The sequence below is a fragment of the Jatropha curcas genome, chromosome 4, assembly GCF_041381405.1.
Source record: "Jatropha curcas cultivar XTBG-Jc1 chromosome 4, XTBG_Jcur_1.0, whole genome shotgun sequence".
In the NCBI taxonomy this organism is placed as follows: Eukaryota; Viridiplantae; Streptophyta; class Magnoliopsida; order Malpighiales; family Euphorbiaceae; genus Jatropha; species Jatropha curcas.
In genome coordinates, this window is record NC_143154.1 from 1,489,259 (window position 1) to 1,508,751 (window position 19,493).

General features: G+C 31.7%; 5 protein-coding genes and 1 non-coding gene across 8 annotated transcripts; 2 read left to right on the forward strand and 4 right to left on the reverse strand.

The window, feature by feature from the left end:
* Positions 1–23: 23 nt before the first annotated feature.
* Positions 24–2,071, reverse strand: LOC110010864 (uncharacterized). The gene is made up of 7 exons (XM_037636745.2): positions 1,884–2,071; positions 1,699–1,749; positions 1,337–1,496; positions 557–625; positions 391–462; positions 199–270; positions 24–115 (listed from the first exon to the last, which is right to left on the reverse strand). The coding sequence occupies exons 1-7, from the start codon at positions 2,035–2,037 to the stop codon at positions 43–45; spliced, it is 651 nt and encodes a 216-aa protein (XP_037492673.2). The 5' UTR covers positions 2,038–2,071; the 3' UTR covers positions 24–42.
* An 8,960-nt stretch (positions 2,072–11,031) lies between these two features.
* Positions 11,032–11,700, reverse strand: LOC149496633 (RING/U-box superfamily protein). Its single transcript, XM_089720576.1, has one exon. The coding sequence runs from the start codon at positions 11,687–11,689 to the stop codon at positions 11,267–11,269; it is 423 nt and encodes a 140-aa protein (XP_089576702.1). The 5' UTR covers positions 11,690–11,700; the 3' UTR covers positions 11,032–11,266.
* Positions 11,073–11,144, forward strand: TRNAE-UUC (transfer RNA glutamic acid (anticodon UUC)). Its single transcript has one exon. It is a non-coding gene; the product is annotated as a tRNA-Glu (tRNA).
* LOC105647103 (Trm112p-like protein) lies at positions 11,595–13,833 on the reverse strand. 3 transcript variants are annotated; one of them, XM_089720577.1, is made up of 4 exons: positions 13,599–13,833; positions 13,445–13,499; positions 13,188–13,287; positions 11,595–11,994 (listed from the first exon to the last, which is right to left on the reverse strand). In XM_089720577.1, exons 1-3 carry the CDS (start codon positions 13,697–13,699, stop codon positions 13,195–13,197), a joined length of 249 nt encoding a protein of 82 aa, XP_089576703.1. In that variant the 5' UTR covers positions 13,700–13,833; the 3' UTR covers positions 11,595–11,994; positions 13,188–13,194. The 3 variants fall into 3 exon arrangements, with proteins under 3 accessions (XP_089576703.1, XP_012088484.1, XP_037492687.1); XM_012233094.4 differs by lacking the exon at positions 11,595–11,994 and adding an exon at positions 12,276–12,573; XM_037636759.2 differs by lacking the exon at positions 11,595–11,994 and having other exon boundaries at positions 13,066–13,287.
* A 111-nt stretch (positions 13,834–13,944) lies between these two features.
* Positions 13,945–15,986, forward strand: LOC105647101 (Pentatricopeptide repeat (PPR) superfamily protein). Its single transcript, XM_089720573.1, has one exon. It carries the CDS (start codon positions 13,953–13,955, stop codon positions 15,648–15,650), a length of 1,698 nt encoding a protein of 565 aa, XP_089576699.1. The 5' UTR covers positions 13,945–13,952; the 3' UTR covers positions 15,651–15,986.
* Positions 15,987–16,462: 476 nt separating this feature from the next.
* Positions 16,463–19,418, reverse strand: LOC105647100 (SKP1-like protein 1B). The gene is made up of 2 exons (XM_012233092.4): positions 18,947–19,418; positions 16,463–16,873 (listed from the first exon to the last, which is right to left on the reverse strand). Exons 1-2 carry the CDS (start codon positions 19,247–19,249, stop codon positions 16,700–16,702), a joined length of 477 nt encoding a protein of 158 aa, XP_012088482.1. The 5' UTR covers positions 19,250–19,418; the 3' UTR covers positions 16,463–16,699.
* Between the last annotated feature and the right edge of the window lie 75 nt (positions 19,419–19,493).

Below are 19,493 nucleotides of genomic sequence, written 5' to 3' on the forward strand. Positions count from 1 at the left end.
TATCATGAGATATTTTGACACCCTAATAAGTTGAATAAGTACTTACAGTGTATTCAAATTTTGCAAATTGCCCAAGCTAGTGATTGGACCATCCAAGTAATTGTTTGAAAGACGCCTAATTTTGCACAATTCTCAACTCAATGTAATTACACAGCAAAATGTACAATTGAAGATAGAGTGATATATAGGCTAACTTACAATTCTTCGAGCAACTTTAAATGTTGGAAGCTACTAGGAATAGTACCATCAAGCTGGTTGTTGCTCAAATCTCTGATTAGGTACAATCACAAATCACAAATTTTATTTGTTTTGTAGTCAGGTAATACCATTTATTTATAAATATAAAATACATATATGTCCTAGTTAAATTTATAAATCTGCAATACGTACAGATTTTTGAGATTAGTTAAATTTCCCAGGCTTTTCGGTAGGGTTCCGGTCAATTGATGGCCAGAAAGATCACTGAATTTTAACCGAACAAAATATATATTAGAGAACCATTGGCATATTGCTTGATATAGATATAAATTAGATATAGAATCAGATGGAAGCTTACAGAATTTGCAAGTATTGAAGCCTACTTATTGCGTCATCAATAGGACCACTTAGTGTACTCTTTATATTTCTGTCACCCAAAATAAATAGATTTAACATTAATTTAACATTAATTACTTAAGCCCCTTGTTTGAGAACACATATATATCAAATCAATTATCAATGGTATTTTGGCTCAAACGAGAGTATTTCTGATACTACGCGGAAAGGAACTCTATGAACACTATAGGACCAAATGCCTATTTTGCACATTTTTCCATAGGTAAAAGTTTCGGTACAGGTAGTTTTACGTTGCCTGAAATGCCCAAAGACCTTGACCTCAAACTCAAATATACCATACCCTTATGTATATAGCAAGATGAGCCTTTATAATCGGATAATATGCTAAGACCTTCGAAGGATGCATGGCTGGCCTAGATTACAAGCGGAGTTTAGGCACCACGCAGGTGTCAAAGGCTACGAAGCCTTAGACCCCATGACATTTGAGAAAATAAAACAATAATTTTTTTTTAAAAGCCTTTTTTTTATCGGCTTGGTATTTAGCGGCGAAGCTAGATCCAAAATTAAAGGGGTCAAAGAAAAATTTTCAAAATTAAAAGGAGCCAAAATCAAAGAAAAAATCTTTTTGGACTATTTTATAGAGAAAAAAAAAATGGAGTTTGGGGGGCCAGGCGCCCCTCAGTCCCCTCCCTCCGCCTCTGTTTGTATATAGAACCACCCACACACAGGATGTAGACAAGTCTATAATTGACAATATATATCAGAATTTGGAGATACATACATTTCAGTTATGTGGCAAGTGATGTTGCTCTTGGTATCCTTGAACATACAATCACACCTTATTTCCGCACCAGGCTCCAGATTGCTGCTGTTTTGACAGTGTAAAGCATCGAAGTAAGATGTTGATGGAAACCTGTTTATGAAAGTTCTAATGGCATCCACTGTCAAGAAAAAGAAAACTCTGGTTAAGCCAAGCATTACATCAAACCAAACGGAACTTAATTAATCCAAATACAGAATAATGAAATGGTTAGCTAGCTAGGAGTAGAATATTATATGCATGCAAGTTGGGTTTCGATTCATGAAAGAAAAGAAAAATGCTAAATGGAATTGAGAATTGTGCTTTTAGTTACAGAAGTTTACACTCATAGCAAGGCAGAGTTTGATTTCCGTCACATTCTATTTCAGATTTTCCTGTAGAAAGCACACCATAAAAACAAATTACTACAAACGGGAGTTAAAAGAAAACAGAAATGGTTATTTAGCTAGTGGGAGCTAATTCTTGAAAAAAAAATTGAAACTTGAAAATTGTGCTCACAGAAGTGTACCCATTTTACAATTAAGATTATACTCGGGACATTGACAATTAGAGTTATATCGGCCAGGACGACAGACAGGAGAAGCTCCATAAACAAGTTTCCGATGGAGAAGGAAAGTAAGGATGGGGATAAGTATAGCCATAACTGAAAGTTTCCTGCTCATTATTTCTTACTGCACAGCTTCTTTGCTTGGCTCGTTCTATTACTCCAAAATTTATACAACATCGAAATCTAAATGGCAAGTCTACCCTTGAGATCCATAATTATAATTTTATTTCTCTTTCTATATTAATTAGTTTCTAAATTTAATTTCATTGAAATATTTAGTCATCTTATTCAAAAAATCTAATTTAAAAGTTAAATTTTATTAAATTATGTTACTATCTATTCTTTTGCAACTATTATTAAATTACTATTTAGCCTATCTCTTAACTACAAAATGTTGTCTTTTGAACCGAGCTTGATGGAGTTAAATCTCAAAGATTTTTTTTGATTATCGGAAAAGGAGACTTTAAATCCGGATCTATTATTGCTGGGTGGTATATGCACTTACTATTAAGTTATGACATAGTGTACAGTTAAATCTCAAAGATTAACTAATTAATATCTTTAATTAGAAATGAAATTATAATTATAATTAAATCTAAAGGACTAAATAGCTACTTGCTCTTACTATTTTCATTTGAACTGGGTGAATCATGCCATCTAACTATTAACGGAATCTTCTCCTTTTTATTATTTTTTTTCACCTTTTTTTAAGAAAAAAAAAATTCAACCTCTATAGATTTTTTTTTTTAAAATAAACCTCTATGATTGTTAGATATATGGATGCTTAGAAAACTTTCCACGTCTTGTTTTCAGCTTTTAGGAAAGTAAAATAAAATATGAAAGCACCAATTAACACAATTCTACTTTAACTTAAATATTAATATTAATACTTTATTAAAGAAAATTTTCAAACATGATGATTTGATTACTGTGTATAACTCATTCAATGACTAATGTAATCAGGACAGTGATTGGTATGGCCGTATGGGAATATCAGTGGGGTTGATAAATAATTAATTAGGTGTTTCTTTACATTTTATTTTAGTCGTTGTTGCAATGATAATTTAATGGATAAATAAACATTTAAAATAAAAAAATAAAATTTAACTTAAAATATAAAATAAATAAAAATTTCAAATCACCAATTCACTTCTCAACTCCATAAAATTAAATTTTCATTTTGATTAAAAAGTTGATCAAGTTAATGACGGCTAAACCTAAAATTAATATATAGATTTCTTTTTTACCATTAATATTCTGCTATGTATGTAAATTAATTAAAATATTAAAATAAAATAGTCATCATATTGTAACAATCTTTGTAATCATGATTTTAATAGTGATTTGAAATTTATTAAAATTAATATTTTAACACTAAAAACAAAAAATTTTAAATTAACTAAGAGAAACTAAATTAAAACTTCATTAACAAAATGCGAGAAATAAAAGTAAAAACTTTATATTTAGTCCTGCCAAATAACTGAATTTAATCATAAGATTTCTATTATTTTAGGCATAACCTTTACTTCATTAACTCTAAAATTCTACTCCCGCCGTCCCAAAATATAAGTCATTTTTATACGATTATTTTGTTTCAAAATATAAATCGTTTTGAGTATTTTAAAGAGTAAAAAATGATGTTTTTCCAATGTTACCCTTATTTAAATTAGTTGCAAATAAATACTTTCACAAGTAACTATTAGTTTGAGATAAATGATAATTTGGTCAAATTACCCTTGAGTTTATTATAATCTAAGAAAATCAATTGTTTTCTTAATTCTTCTGCAACAATTTTAAATAACTTATATTTTGGGACAGATAGAGTATTATTTTAACATGAACTACATATATAAGCCATTATAACTATAGGGGAAATGCACTTTCTCATCAAGACCTAAACAGCCTTTGGCAAAAGTCAACATAGTAATCGGCAAGAAATCTTTCTATACATACTAATAGATAAAAGCCAAATAATCAATACCATAATATTCTTATTTATAGAGTAAACTAGCAACATGTTTGTGCTATGCACAGTAAATATCTCTATCTATAATTTTAAAAATATGGTGATAATATTTTAAAATATATAATTTAATTGAGAAAAAATTTATAATTTAAATTATTTTTAATTTCATATTTATTAATTTTGTTCAAAATTAATAAATTAAAGAACATATATTTCAAATTCAAAACATTAGACTAATTATACAAAAATTAATGTCCATAATAAAATTGAAAGAAAAGAAAATATATATTAAAAATCATTGTTTTTAATTTATTTTTGAATTAATAAATTTTCTTAGGCGATATTAAAATAATGAAATAAATAAAACAAAATAGACAATAGAAATTCAATCATAGACATATATATATTATTCTTAATGATAATTTCCTACCGTTTTCTAAAGGTGTTATTTTTATAGTATTTTCAATATAATTTTTATTAAGATTTTTACCATTTTTAATCATTAAATTAGTTTTTATTTAATTTTGTTATGTTTTATTCAAAAGTTTCCTTAAATCATAATTCACTTGGTCTTAAGAAAATTTGTAGGATTTTGGCACAGAAAAGAAGCAAAATAAAGTAAGAAACTCAGGCTCTGGCACACCCAAGCCGTGCACATTAGCACGCCCGTGCTAGAGCCAAGGAAAATCAAGTGAAGAGTCAGACTTTAGCACGCCCGTGCTGAAATGACCCAGGACTTCCAGAGCCTAGAACGCCTTGACCGTGCTATGGAGCACGCCCGTGCCACAATGGAGACATCAACCCAAGGGCGTGCTTCAGCAAGCACGCCCGTGCTGCAATTACCCTGGACTTCCAGAGCCTAGCACGCCCTGACCGTGCTATTGAGCACGCCCGTGCCACAAGACCTTATTCAAGCGTGCCTCTGAGCACGGCCCGTGCTGATTCCTCCACAAAGCCAAGTGATAAGTATTATTTTTATAGTATTTTTATTGTGATTTTTATTAGAATTTCCATTACTTTTAATTTATTTATATTAGTTTTTATATAATATTGATATGTTTTTATTTAAAAGTTTCCTTAAAACACAACTTACTTGATTTTTAAGAAAAATGTAGGGTTTTGCAAGAAAAGGACAAAAATAAGGCACAATATAAATTAGCACGCTCAAGCCCGTGCTAATCAGCACGCCCGTGCTCAATGCAAGGCAAAACAGGCAGAGGAAGGAGCTGCGCATGCCCCAGATAATGCTGAGCCGCACGCCCGTGCCACATTTGCCCTGGACTTCCAGAGGCGCGCACGCCTCTGCCCGTGCTAATGCGCACGCCCGTGCCCGCACTAAAGATACAGTCCTGACCCGTGCCAAGGAAGCACGCCCGTGCTACAATTGCGCCAGACTTCCAGAGCCTGGCATGCCCCAGACTGTGCCAGGCAGCACGCCCGTGCCAAGGAAGAGATCCTGAATTTGAGTCAAAAGTTGCCAACTAATCCCTGCCATTTTTACAGCCCACTTTGAATACTTTCTTCACATGTCAGTCAAGCTTCAAACATATGCACATGGAAAGCCATAATTGAGAGAAATTTATGGCTTGATTTAGAGCTTTTCCACCTCACAAAGTTGGACTTTATTCATTAAAACATGTGGAATGCTCCCCCAAGATATCTATATAAAGAGAAGAAGAAGCCATTTCAAAGTCATCCCATACTCTACATCTCTTCTCCCATCTCTCATTTTATAGCTTTGTATATAGTTTTATTCTTTTAGAAGCTAAGTATTCAAGAGTTGTGCAAAGGTTCAAGGAAGCCATCCAAGCAATTGTTAACTAGTTCTTATTTCTAAACTCTTAATTTTGTTTATTTCTTTCATTATTCTTATCAATTATGAAATACTTATCAAGCATTATTGAGTTTTATTTAAGTGCCATGTCTAACTAATTTCTTATACTAGGGGTTTGATGTAGCTTAATCTCTTTTCCAATTTATGCAATTAGATTTATTTTTCCTTATTCAAGCTATGATTTATTGATGAACTTAATGCTTCCAGGCAGAATTTTCCCCTGGATTGATTTATTTCAATTATCACTATCGGAAGAAGGATCTTTGATATGAAAAGGTTAATAAAACACATGAGAATAATAACTTGATGCGGAAGCTATATGGTTTGACTCATGGGAGGTTTTCATGATTTATCAACCTTAAATTATGAATTCATAAACAACTACATAACTTAATGATTTGATTCATATTTGATTGCGCTATTGGAAAATAGGTAATTAAATGGAATTAAAATAGCTAGCAATACATCAGAAGAACTTGTTAGTGAATTCAGAGTTGTTTCTACTACTTGAATAATTAAATTGATCAATGAACTAATGAAATAAATTGGATAAAATTAAGTGAAATCAAAACCCCTAGTAGTTTAAATTCCTTGATTTCTTTTAATCAATTTTTGTTTACCTGACTCTTGTTTATTTTACATTTATAAAACAATTCACTCAATTATCGTTTAAATAATAATGAGATAACATAATCTTGGTACTTGGATTACAATTCTCGTGGGAACGATATCTTACTCATCATATATTACTTGTAGCGATTCGTACACTTGCGAAATAAGCTGTCATCAAGATCCGGCACGCCAGACTGTGCTTCCCGGCACGCCAGACTGTGCTTCCCAGCACGCCCGTGCTAAAGACCAAGAGCTAATTTAAGTCAAAAATTGCCAACCAATTCCCACCATTTTCATGAGCTCACCTTGGACACTTTCTTCACATGCAAATTAAGTTCAAATCTATGCACATGGGAAAATCATGATTGAGAGAAATTTAAGGCCTAAATGAGAACTTTATTACCTAACAAAGGTGGACTTTATTCCCTAAACTATGTGGATTTCTCTCCCACGAAGTCTATATAAAGAGAAGAAAAGTTCATTGCAAAGCATCCCATTCCATCCTATCTCATCTCAGATCTCTCATATATCTCATTTTTCTCTTGTACATAGTTTTATTTCTTCAAAAGTTCAAGTATTCAAGAGTTGTGCAAAGGTTCAAGGAAGCCATCCAGAGCAACTTGTTAACTAGTTCTTATTTCTAAACTCTTAATCTTGTTTATTTCTTTCATTATTCTGATTGATTATGGAATATTTATCAAGTATTATTGAGTGTTGTTTAAGAACTATATCTAACTAAATTCTCATACTAGGGATTTGATATAGCTTAATTTCTTTTTCAATTTATAATATTAGCTTGGTTTTTCTTTGTTCAAGTTATCATTTATTGATAAACTTAATGCTTCCAGGCAAAGTTTCTCCCTCGAATTGATTTATTTCATTATTCACTATCGGAAGAAAGATTTTTTATATGAAAAAGTTAATGAATCACATGAGAATAATAACTTGATGCGGAAGCTATATGATTTGACTCATGGGGGGTTTTCATGAATTAACAACTTTAATTTATGAATTCATAAACAAACTACAAAACTTAATGATTTGATTCAGGTTTGATTATGCTATTGGAAGATAGGTAGTTAAATGGAATTAAAATAGCTAACAATACATCGGAAGAGCTTGTTAGTAATTTTAGAGTTGTTTCCCCTACTTAAATGATTAAAATTGATTAATGAACTAATAAAATAAATTGGATAGAATAGGGTGAAATCAAAATCCCTAGTAGTTTTAAATCCTTGATTTCTTTAATCAATAATTGCCTGCTTGACTTCTTCTTATTTTCACTTATTGAATTTAAATTATTGAAACAATTTCCTCATTTATCGTTTAAATAATAATAGGTTAACATAATTTTGGTACTTGGTATACAATACTCGTGGGAATGATATTCTACTCATCATATATTACTTGTGGCGATTTCGTACACTTGCGAAAGCATTGTCATTTTCTCTTGTGATTTATCAAACTTTTCCTAATTTGATGGAGTAATAGATATTAGAAGAGAAAAAAAATATATATCAATGTCGAAAAGAAATTGTATAAGATTTATTGAAATGCAAAAAAAAAAAAAAAAAAAAAAAAAAAAAAATTGATGTTACCAAATCTCAAAGAGCGCTATCTATTTATAATTTAGTAATAATCAATTAATGACAATTCATATATTATCATTAAAACTAATAAAGACAACTATATGTTGCAATTTTAAGACAAATAACTATTGGTTTGAGATAAATGATAATTTGGTCAAATTACCCTTGAGTTTATTATAATTTAAGAAAATTAATTGTTTCCTTAATCCTTTGGACAACAACCTTAGACAACTTATATTTTGAGACAGAGGGAGTATTATTTTAACATCAACTACATATACAAGCCATTATAACTATAGAGGAAATGCACTTTCTCATCAAGCCCTAAACAGCCTTTGGCAAAAGCCAACACATTAATTGGCAAGAAATCTTTCTATACATACTAATAGATAAAAGCCAAATAACTAATTCTTATGTATAGAGTAAACTAGCAACATGTTTGTGCTATGTACAGTAAATATCTTTATCTATACTCTTAGAAATATTATGATAATATATTAAAATACATAATTTAATTTAAAAAATTTATAATTTAAATTATTTTTTAATTTCATATTTATTAATTTTATTGAAAATTAATAAATTAAAGAACATTTATTTCAAATTCAAAACATTAGACTAATTATACAAAAATTAATGTTTATAATAAAATTGAAAGAAAAGAAAATATATATTAAAAATCATTGATTTTAATTTATTTTTGAATTAATAAATTTTCTTAGGCTATATTAAAATAATAAAATAAATAAAATAAAATAGACAATAGAAACTCAATCATAGACATATATATATTATTCTTAATGATAATTTCCTACCGTTTTCTCTTGTGATTTATCAAATTTTTCCTAATTTGATGGAGTAATAGAAATTAAAAGAGAAAAAAATATATATCAATGTCGAAAAGAAATTGTATAAGATTTATTGAAATGCAAAAAAAAAAATTGATCTTACCAAATCTCATGAGAGCGCTATCTATTTATAATCTAGTAATAGTCAATTAATGGCAATTCATATATTATCATTAAAACTAATAAAGACAATTATATGTTGCAATTTTAAGAAAAATAAATATTGAAACGTTTGAATATACATCGTTAATAAAACTAATAATAAATATTTTCATCATTAATCTTCTCTATCATTCTTTTAAATATAAAATTTTCATTCATAATAATAAATGATAATTATGATTGATTATAATGATATTCAATATCAATATTATAATAATTTTAATTCAAAAGATAAGTTATAATACATATTAATATGATATTCAATGTCAAAATTATGATAATTTTTAATTAAAATTAGGTTATAATATTATAATAATTTTAATTATTTAATCCATATTCATATGATAATTAAATAACAATTAAAACCAATATTATATAATTTTAATTGAGAAAGATAGATTACAATACTATAATAATTATAATTATTTACTTATATGTATTAATTATGATAATTGAATGATAATTAATATCAATATTTATATAACACTATAACTAATAATTAAATTCTATGCGGTATTATCAAAATTTAAGAGTCCCATGTGACATTTTAATTATATGTGTCATCACCAAAAATCTTATGTGGCAAGAATAGGGGAAGAAAATTCATTTAAAAAATGTCACATGTCAACTTCTTGGGAAAAAAAATACTTGCTTTATATATATATATATATATATATATATATATATATATATATATATATATATATATATATATATATACTAGTCTTTTGTATGATGTGCGTTGCACGTTGACAATGCTCATTATATTTTCATTTTTTATACGCTTTTAATTTTTTTGTCTATATAATATTAAAGCATAAGTTTTTGTTTAGATTAAAGTAAATACAATTGATTAATTTGTATTAGATTTTATCGTATAAGCTACTTGCAATACTATTTTTTTATGTACTTAATTCTATTTTATATAATGAAATGATCTCAAAGTTCAATACATCCCTAGGGATGGCAAAATCAGCTCGACCTGATGGGTATGCACCTGGCCTAAACCCAGTCAAACCCGATTTTTAGAGTTTTGACTGAATTTGGGTAGGGTTTGGGTAAAACCCAAAAGTTTCATTTTGGATATGGATAGAGTATGGGTATTGTTATTATAAATCCAAATCTGATCCCCAACCTGACCCGATCTTTTGGGTTGAATAATATCCAAACCCGATACCCAAACCCTCAGAGGTTTGAAAATTAATTATTTTCTTCAAATTGTAGTATGAAATATTTAATAAAGAAAAATAATTGTAATATGAATAATTTTGAGTTAATTTGAATAATTTAAATTATTTTCAATAATTTGAATAATTCGAATAATTTAAATTAACTTGAATAATTTAAATTTATTTAAACAATTTGAATTTTTCAAATTTTTTAAATTTTAGAATTTTAAAATTAATTTAAAGTTCAATATTTAATATTTCATTTAAATAAATATCTTATTTTTAATTTTATATTTTATTCTATATATTATTCATTGTAGTTTGAATTACTATTTGTTAGAAGAAAACAAAGGAGACTCTAACCAAGAAGAATTTTTCAATTTCTCCCAAAAACAAAAACACTTTATCAAAAGCTTCAACATAAGTAATAGTTAGAATAGAGAGTTAATTTATCAAATATTTCAAAACAAGTGGTGTCAAGTCATCCTCGCCTTTTTTGATTTATCAGTTGAAGATTCTACTACTATTACCCTTCAGCACTTCATAAAAATCTTATATCATTTAAAAAAATAATTTAAAAAAAAAAAAGAAAGAAAAAGCTACAGGATGTCTTTTAAGCCTATCTAGTAAACTAGTTGTTTCTTTAGTATTTTCAGTATGAATGGCTAAAAGTTGGAGAAACATTGAATATAATGTGGGAATAATATAAATATGTAAATTTGAAAAAATTGAAATAGGAATAATTAAACCTATCCTACCCCACAACTTATCAAGATAAAGATTCCAGTTAGTGTGCACTATGATTATTTTATACTCTCAATTAGAATGCATAAAATTCTCTCTCTCTCTCTCTCTCTCTCTCTCTTTATATTTTTTTTTCTTAAATGGATTATTAATTAAAACTAAATACATTACCACTAAACACAATATAAAAATTATTATGCTTTTTATGATTATCAAACAACATAATTCCGTTGTCGTCCAGCGGTTAGGATATCTGGCTTTCACCCAGGAGACCCGGGTTCGATTCCCGGCAACGGAAACTTTTTTAAGCACCGGTTTCCTACCCGAATTAACTGCCACTAGTACATTTGATTTCATTTCATTGCCACTTTTTATTGAACGTATTCTAATTATTGCACTTAAAAAATCATATTACAACTTTTAAAAGCCAGCTACATGAAAAGAAGAAAACCATATTACCATCTCTTCAGTGAACTGCTCTTCTCTCTTATATAACCTCTCTTCTTCCCCCATTTCAAACCGGCACACCGGACAAGTTTTCCGGCACAAATTGAACCATCTATCAATACATACCTTATGAAAAATATGCGAGCAAGGAAGATTACGCATCTCCTCTCCTCTCTTCAGTACCGATAAGCAAACACAACAAATTTCGCCCTCTATCTTGAACTGAGTTGACTCGCTCGACTTTATCTCTTCAAGAGACTTAACTGCATCCTTCTTAGCATTCTCCGAAACATCCAACGTAGTAGTTCCTCTGAATGATGTTACATCTTTAATGCTTAGCTGCCTCCTTAGACCAATAAAATTGTAAATAAAGGAAGCCAATTTTCTGAAGACCATTTGATTTTCTTAATGGATGATTAGCATTTCTATTATATCTTTAATAAGAGGAGTTAAGCAAAGATGATGGTGTGTGCAAGTTATGGTTTACTTTTTTTTTTTTTATTTGTAGTTTTTTTGAGTGGTTTTGAAGAATTGTTAGATACAGAGAGACGATTTTGAGTTTCCAACAAAAAGGAGGTTGTACCAAAACAAGAGTGTTACTCTTCACCTTTTCATATTAGTAAATACCTACCACCTTCACCTAGTAGTAGTCTACTTGGCTTCATTCTTTCGCTTAGCAGGTTGTCTTCCAAGTCATAAACCTGCAATTATTTCAGTACTAACTATATTATCTACATATAATTTGTTAATGTATAATCTTCAAAAATATGATAACCCGGAAATCCAGAATGAGATTTTTTTTCTTTCAGACCATCTTTCTATGATATATTATTACAAATAGCAGCACAACCTTCATGGTGAGATATCATTCGCTCGTTAAACATTCTTAATTGCTTGAAATTAAGATAGTTCGGACTCAGGAGTTTAAGAGTTTTATAAAACATTCTTGATTTAACAAAACAGAGTGTTAGAACAAACTGAATGCTGTTCAATTGGGTTCCTGAATAGTAAGAATTATTGTCTGTCACCAACAAATGGTGCTCAAGAATGAACAAATACAGCCCTTTTTCTGTCAAGTTCTTATCAACACATCTGAATAACAAGAAAGTCTAATATCATTGTTTATATTTCAATGAATTAAATAGATGTGTATTAATTATTAACAGTTGAACTTCACTGCAGCTCAACACTTGATTGAAACCTCGAAGGTGTGGAGAAGATGATTTATGGCCTCTTAGAGACTGGTTACGATTCACATTTCTTTCCCCTTGTAATAGAACCTGGTTTGTCATGTTAAATTCTGTAAAAACTGAATTCATAGACTGAAATGAACAATTTCTTTCATATCAAGCATGGAAATACTAATTCTAAATCATCCATCAAACCTAAATAGCGCACCAGTTTAAGTCTACTAAAAGGATCTACCTCCTCCTCTTAGAATATAAACAACAAATTGGCAAAACCGTAATCCCAACTAGTTAGAGTCGACTGTATGGAACTGCTTCCTCATCTCAAAACATATGCTATAAAAACCTCAACAATTAAAATAGCAACAACAATCTCATCTCCACTCACCTTCCAATTCCTAAAGAACAAAGCTACTTCAAAAAAGAAAAGAAAGTTTACCTACATCAAAACATAAAATAAGCTCCTCACTGTTAAAAATCTAATAACAGACAAAATTTGAAATGCAAACAAAAGGAACCTGCTAGATTTGAAAGCCTTACTTCAACCATTCAAACCATTTTCTCACAATATGAAGAAATATCGGGTAGACAAAAGAAAATGACTTTGATCTTGCATTTCTTGAAAGAACAAGTTTATCAAATTCAAAATTACCTGTTCCTATAGCAAATACATTGTAATCAAATCTAAATTTGAGATTATTGACTACCTCATCATCACTCCTTACTAATAACAGATGAATCAGCAGCACCATCATTTTCAAGAATTTTTCCATCTCTTGGAACCAGGCAAGGAACCCCATCTTTTATCTATTAAAAGAGTACAAGCAAGAAAAAACATTCAAAAATAGAAAAAGAAAAACAAAAAGAAAAAAGAAGCGTAATATTACAGAAGATTTTAGCAAAACAATACCCATTAAGGAATTTTCAGTAGAAGGTATAAAATTTATCAGAATTTAGAACTTACAGGATAAGAGACACCAATAGCATCACTGATAAGAGAGTTCGTTTCCTCACAATACCTACCAAAATGAAAGATCAAAGCTTGATTTTGGAAATAGCCATGAAGAAGAACAAAAAAAAAAGGCAAGAAAAAGAAGATGAGATGAAAAATTGAGCACCTTAAGGGCTGCTTGGAGAGTGGGCAGACCAAAACTTCAAAGAGAGTCTTGTTAATTCCATTCCGTGCTTCTTTCAATAAGGCTCTGTTCAATCTCACCATTTTCCGTCCTAAACTTGTGATTTGCAGAGATTTTTGGTTGCAAGTATAAAAAGCCCTCTAAGTTCAAAACGCAGCATTTTGTTTCTTATGTTAGTTAATACGACAACGTTTTATTCTTGCGTTTTAGTCTATGTTATTACTTCATTCACCCCTTCTTCCTCCCATGAGACTGAAAAGAGTTCCCTTCCTCCATGAAAGCCGGAAAACTGAGAGCATTGGCATGCGTTAATGGCTAAAATCAGATCCCAAATGAATGGCAAAAATTTCAATGCGAGACCTCTTCCGAATCAGACTTGGAAACACCATTTTCACTCATCACCGCCGATCAATTCTAGTTTCTCCAAATCAAAACAATCTCTTTTTAGCTTCATATTCATATTCTTTCCCTTATGTCGAAGATAGACCGTTCTCTATTTATCATCCAAGCATTGAATTTGTCAAATTATGTCAAAACAGTGGACATCTCTTTCAAATTCAATCTCAGTTGATCACTTCTGGGCTTTTTCCCTTTTGGTCAGCCAAACTTCTAAAATATTATTCAGATTTTGGTGATATTGATTCCACCATTTCGATCTTTAAATACATTGATTCTCCTGGTCCTGTCGTCGTAAATAATGTTATCAAAGCATACTCGCTTAGTTCTATTCCACAACGAGCTTTGCTTTTCTATTTTGATATGGTGGCAAATGGATGCTTTCCAAATAGCTATACTTTTGTTTCACTCCTTAGTTGTTGTGCCAAATTAGGTTGCGCCAAATCTGGGCAAATGTGCCATGGGCAAGCTTTGAAGAATGGGGTTGATTCTACGTTGCCAGTACAGAACTCATTGATTCATTTTTATGGGTGCTGCAGTGCTGTGGAACATGCTACAAAGGTGTTCGATGAAATGTCTCAAAGAGATTTAGTCTCATGGAATTCTATTATTAGCGCCAATGTTAGCAGGGGTGATTTAGTTACTGCTCATAACATTTTTGAAGTAATGCTTGAGAGAAATGTAATTTCATGGAATATCATGATTAATGGGTACTTGAAAGTTAATAATCCTGGGTGTGCTTTGTTGGTATTTAGGAAAATGGCAAATAGAGGATTGCAAGGAAATCTTAAAACTATGGTAGGTGTGATTCGTGCTTGTGGTAAGTCAGCCAGGCTGAGAGAAGGACGTTCTGTTCATGGGTATCTTATTAGGAAATGGAAGAGTTTGAGTATATTCATTTATACATCTTTGATAGATATGTATAGTAAATGTCGAAGGGTGGAACTAGCTTCGAAAATTTTTGATAGTTTGATGCATAGAAATTTGATTTGCTGGAATGCAATGATTTTGGGTCACTGCATTCATGGAAAACCAGAAGATGGGCTTAATTTATTTGCGGATATGGTAGAAGCTATCGAACCAGATGAAGTTACTTACATAGGAATTCTATCTGCTTGTGCTCGAGCCGGATTGTTGACAGAGGGCAGAAACTTTTTCAGCCAAATGACTCATAAGTATTGTCTAAAGCCAAATTTTGCACATTATTGGTGCATGGCTAATCTTTATGCAGGTCTTGGCCTAGTTAATGATGCAGAGAATGTACTAAGGAACATGCCAGTCGACAATGAGAATGTCTCACTGGAGTCGATTGTTTGGGCTAATTTGCTTACTGTAACCCGTTTCCAAGCAAATGCTACTTTGGGGGAAAGAGTTGCAAAATCTCTGATAGCTAAGGAACCTTGGAATTTCTCGCACTATCAGCTGTTAGCGAATGTCTATGCTGCAGCATCCAAGTGGGAAGATGTTGCTAGAGTAAAAGAGATGTTGAAAAAAGGACAGATGCGAAGAAATCCAGGGTGTAATCTTGTGGATTTGAAAAAAATTGTTCACGAGTATAGAGTAGGACATTGTTGGCAAGAGGGAATTGATGAAATGACCAGAATGATAGGTGAAGTGGCTGAAAAACCAATTTCATGAATTGCTGATTTAGAACAGCAATGAATGATGGTGTTGCAGGCTGGAACTTAGCCTCATGGTCTAATATACAGATGAGAAAACTAGGTAGTAACATTGATCCATTGAAAGAAAATGTCATGCGTTATCATCTGATCATGGAGACTGTTGTAATAAAATTTTTCTAGTTGATTGGCAAATATAGTGGTAGGTCATTTTTGAACACAGACAGAAGTTTTGCGTGCAAGTTCTTCAAGCAGACGCAGTTGAACTTGAGGAACCGTCAAATTTTGGCTATTACAAAAAAAGATTTATCTTTGAGTATTGCCAATAAATGCTTACTCGATATCTTCTCTCTTTCCCTAGTTGTCTTTTGATAAAGATATTTCGTTATGCTTATAGATACACTTGTTCAACTAGACCTCCTCCTAAGTTTGGCATACTTTCCAGATGCAAGTTCTAAGTGTGATTATAAACACATTCTAATTGCAAAACTGCATTTTTTTTTTCATAGCTCATTGGATGAAATCAGAATTATAAATCAAGTTTTAATTTAATTTATAAGCAACAGCACACAGGATCACAAGTCCCGCAAAATCCTAAAACTGCACAAATCGCTCGCAAGAACACAAGAGACTGGCATCAAAATTTTAGTACGTAAAGACCATGATTCATACAGGCAATTAACAAATTGTAGAAAAATTCCACCATGATTGTAGAGAATTATAGAGAATTAAGAATTTACCTACAATGATTCATAATAATTTCCTACATGCATGTATAACTGTGGAGGACAAAATACATGTAAAAGGCAAAGACCACTGAAACACATCTCGTGGATAACCAGCAGAGAGATTGATTACACGCCAGAGAATCCGAGCATTATTTACATTTAAATGTGCCCAGAAGTTCATAACAGTAATTGAAATGTGTCCACAAGTTCAGAACAATGAGTGAAGGGTTAGGTCTAATCACTGGTCTACAGATGAGATAAAGCAACAAAGTTTGTTTAGTATTTAACCACATAATCCACCCAAAATATTCCATAATTGCTGATTAAATATAGAACCACTTCATTCAAATGCCCATTGGTTCTCCCGACGAAGTTCTTCCTCCTCCTCAGGGGTAAAGTCATCCTTGATATTAAATATCTCCCGGATCTCATCAGGCGTCTTCCCCTTGATCATGTCTGCAACAGTCTGGCACGTCAGGTCCAGCAACCCCTTTATGTTCAAGTAGTTGGCAGCCTAGAAACATAATCAGATCACCAAATAAGAATTTTTGGCCAGGGCCAACAGCCAAACTCATATCAACCAGCCTATAAAATCAGACTTCATTTGAATGCATGTCAAAATCCAGAAAAAGAACCCCTTCTATGTGACAAATAAAGATTCGACATCATAATTTAGGAGGACAGCAGTTCTTCTCATCCCACTTACAGAAGTGATGCCAAATTTGTCCAAGAACACAGAATTAAAGCCAAACTTATGTTCACATGTTACATATCAAAACATCTATGACATAAAATAGAGCCCAATGCTAAAACATTAGTTGTGACAATTCAAAAGTTTAATGGTCATATGAAAACTATAATGCACTTTAACAGTAATATAAAATAAACTTACGAGATCATTAATTACCAAAAACACTACCATCAAACCTTAATCCTATTATAGTTAGTAAAGGTATGCCTTAACTTAGGGCACCTCAAAACTTAGAGGCGGGCGACCTCACTAAGGCGCTTGCCTCTAGGCAGAGGCTCAAGCAAGGCAAGCCTCCCACCTCCCACCTCCCACCCCCCACCCCCAAAACCAAAAAACACATACACACAAAACAACCAAAGCCCAAACAGTCACCTAAGGATTTCCCTCAACATAATTATGTCCAGCTCGCATCTATTTACATAATAAGTAAATAAATAAAAGAAACAAAACATAATGCATAAACCAATGTTGCGCTCTGCAATCCAGCCTCCACTCCTCCATCCAGCATCTGCTCCTCGCTCACCTCCTGCAATCCAACCTCCTCTCTCTCTCTCTCTCTCTCTCTCTCTCTCTCTCTCTACTTCTCTTCCTATGTTTGCTCTCCATTTACTTTGTGTTTTTTTCTTTTTCCATATGCTGGCTTCTACTCCCTTCTGTCTTAACTCCTAGATCTTAAAATATAAGCCGTTGTGTTGCTGATCTTTTTCCTTAATTATGTTTTTCTGATTTATGCATGTCTTTGTTATTTTTCCTTTAGTATCTTTTAAATATAATTTTAGGTTTCATGTGCGTTTTAATTGTCCTTTATTTTTTACCTTTGCGCCTCACGTCACTTAGACACATGCCTTCCCCCATGGCAAGAGCCTGGGCTCCAGCAGCCATTTGCACTTTAGTGCATCTTTTACCTTTAATTGCTATTAATTCTATAGAGATACCATAACCTGCAATATTCCAACAATAAAATATTTATGATTCACAGCCAGCAATCATTAACCTAAAAAAGAATTCTCTTTCATGAATCATGAGCAACCAATAACAACAATGACAAAGATGATGAAAGGTTACATGCCCAGTACAAATAATGGCACAATAAATAAACTAATATCACTCCATGATTCAAGAAAATTTGTCACATGATACGACAGCTAGTCAATTCAAAAAGAATTGAACATTTAACAATTAATTCATAAATTCATAATTGTTTTCATATGAACACTTCGCAAATACAATCAAGATAACATTAGCTGTATGTTACACTTTATAACATAGAGTTATTATTTTACCAATAAGGTCTTCATGGGCTCCTCTACTAACCTATTGCAGTTTTACAACTTTGCTATTAACTTCAATAATGACTCGGACAAATGCACAACAACCATCTAAGAAACTCCAAGTTCATGTTTGGTATGTTGAGATCGATCTACAATTTCAGCCTTTCCTGTGGTCCCTTTATCAGTTCGTTTTCTCCCCTACCCTAACAATGTCTATCCCTTTTTTACTTCTTGCTTTACCTAACAATGCATATCATCATTGATCAATAAATGCCCTATTTTCCATTTTTGATATAAACTAGACCTTACATAGATCTATTTCTGGATAAAAAATTATGAAATAACTAAAACAAAACACCAAAATTAGCTAACATGATAATATATACTCATAAATTTCTGAACATACCTACCTAAAATCCCTTTGAAAAGAAGCCATAACTTAAATCAATCTAACTATACAGAAAAACGCAGAAGAAATCCTAAACATAATTGAAAAGGCCACAAATGAATCAAGAAGGAACAGATCTAACAAAAACGGCAAAAAAGAAAAGGGTGAAGTATCGACCAGAATGAGATCAAACAGGGTGGCTTGATCAACTTTGACAAACTCAGCGTCCCAGTTCTTAAGCTCATCATCTGCGCCGCCGTTGCTCCGATCATCGTACTTGGGAGTCTCGACGTGCTTCTTGCAGTACTCAATCACCTTAGCCAAGATCTTGCTTGTCACATTAGGCAGAGGGATTCCGTTATCGGCGCAATCATCCTCGATCATGGGCTTGATCGTTTGCGATTCCAAAGCCACCGCCTCATCCACCTCAAACGCCTCTCCATCGATGCTCTTCAGGGTAATCTTCTTTGACGTCGACATCGTTTTGGATGCAGCAATTCTCTAGACAATAGAAAACGACAACGAAAAACGAGCCTCCGTACGGTTCTCTGGCGTTATAAGGTTCAATTTCTCTGCCAGAAACCAAGGAAAACAAAATAGTTGGTGAACCGAAGAATCGCGATAATTTCAATTTACAGGGCGAGTGAAACAATTTGGGGTGAAGATGATCATACGTAGCATATTTTATTTGGGATAATGTACACCGTCTACGTGTCAATAAATT

Excerpts from the sequence above, each read along its gene's own strand:
- LOC110010864 (XM_037636745.2), bottom strand. The coding sequence starts at position 2,037 with ATGAGCAGGAAACTTTCAGTTATGGCTATACTTATCCCCATCCTTACT. Across the intron at positions 1,750-1,883 it reads TAATCTTAATTGTAAAATGG|GAAAATCTGAAATAGAATGT; the intron begins GTACACTTCTGT and ends TGCTTTCTACAG. Across the intron at positions 463-556 it reads CTTCAATACTTGCAAATTCT|TGATCTTTCTGGCCATCAAT; the intron begins GTAAGCTTCCAT and ends GTTAAAATTCAG.
- LOC149496633 (XM_089720576.1), bottom strand. The coding sequence starts at position 11,689 with ATGGTCTTCAGAAAATTGGCTTCCTTTATTTACAATTTTATTGGTCTA.
- LOC105647103 (XM_089720577.1), bottom strand. The coding sequence starts at position 13,699 with ATGGTGAGATTGAACAGAGCCTTATTGAAAGAAGCACGGAATGGAATT. Across the intron at positions 13,500-13,598 it reads CTCTCCAAGCAGCCCTTAAG|GTATTGTGAGGAAACGAACT; the intron begins GTGCTCAATTTT and ends TCATTTTGGTAG. Across the intron at positions 13,288-13,444 it reads CTATTGGTGTCTCTTATCCT|ATAAAAGATGGGGTTCCTTG; the intron begins GTAAGTTCTAAA and ends CTCTTTTAATAG.
- LOC105647101 (XM_089720573.1), top strand. The coding sequence starts at position 13,953 with ATGGCAAAAATTTCAATGCGAGACCTCTTCCGAATCAGACTTGGAAAC.
- LOC105647100 (XM_012233092.4), bottom strand. The coding sequence starts at position 19,249 with ATGTCGACGTCAAAGAAGATTACCCTGAAGAGCATCGATGGAGAGGCG. Across the intron at positions 16,874-18,946 it reads CCCTGTTTGATCTCATTCTG|GCTGCCAACTACTTGAACAT; the intron begins GTCGATACTTCA and ends TTATGTTTCTAG.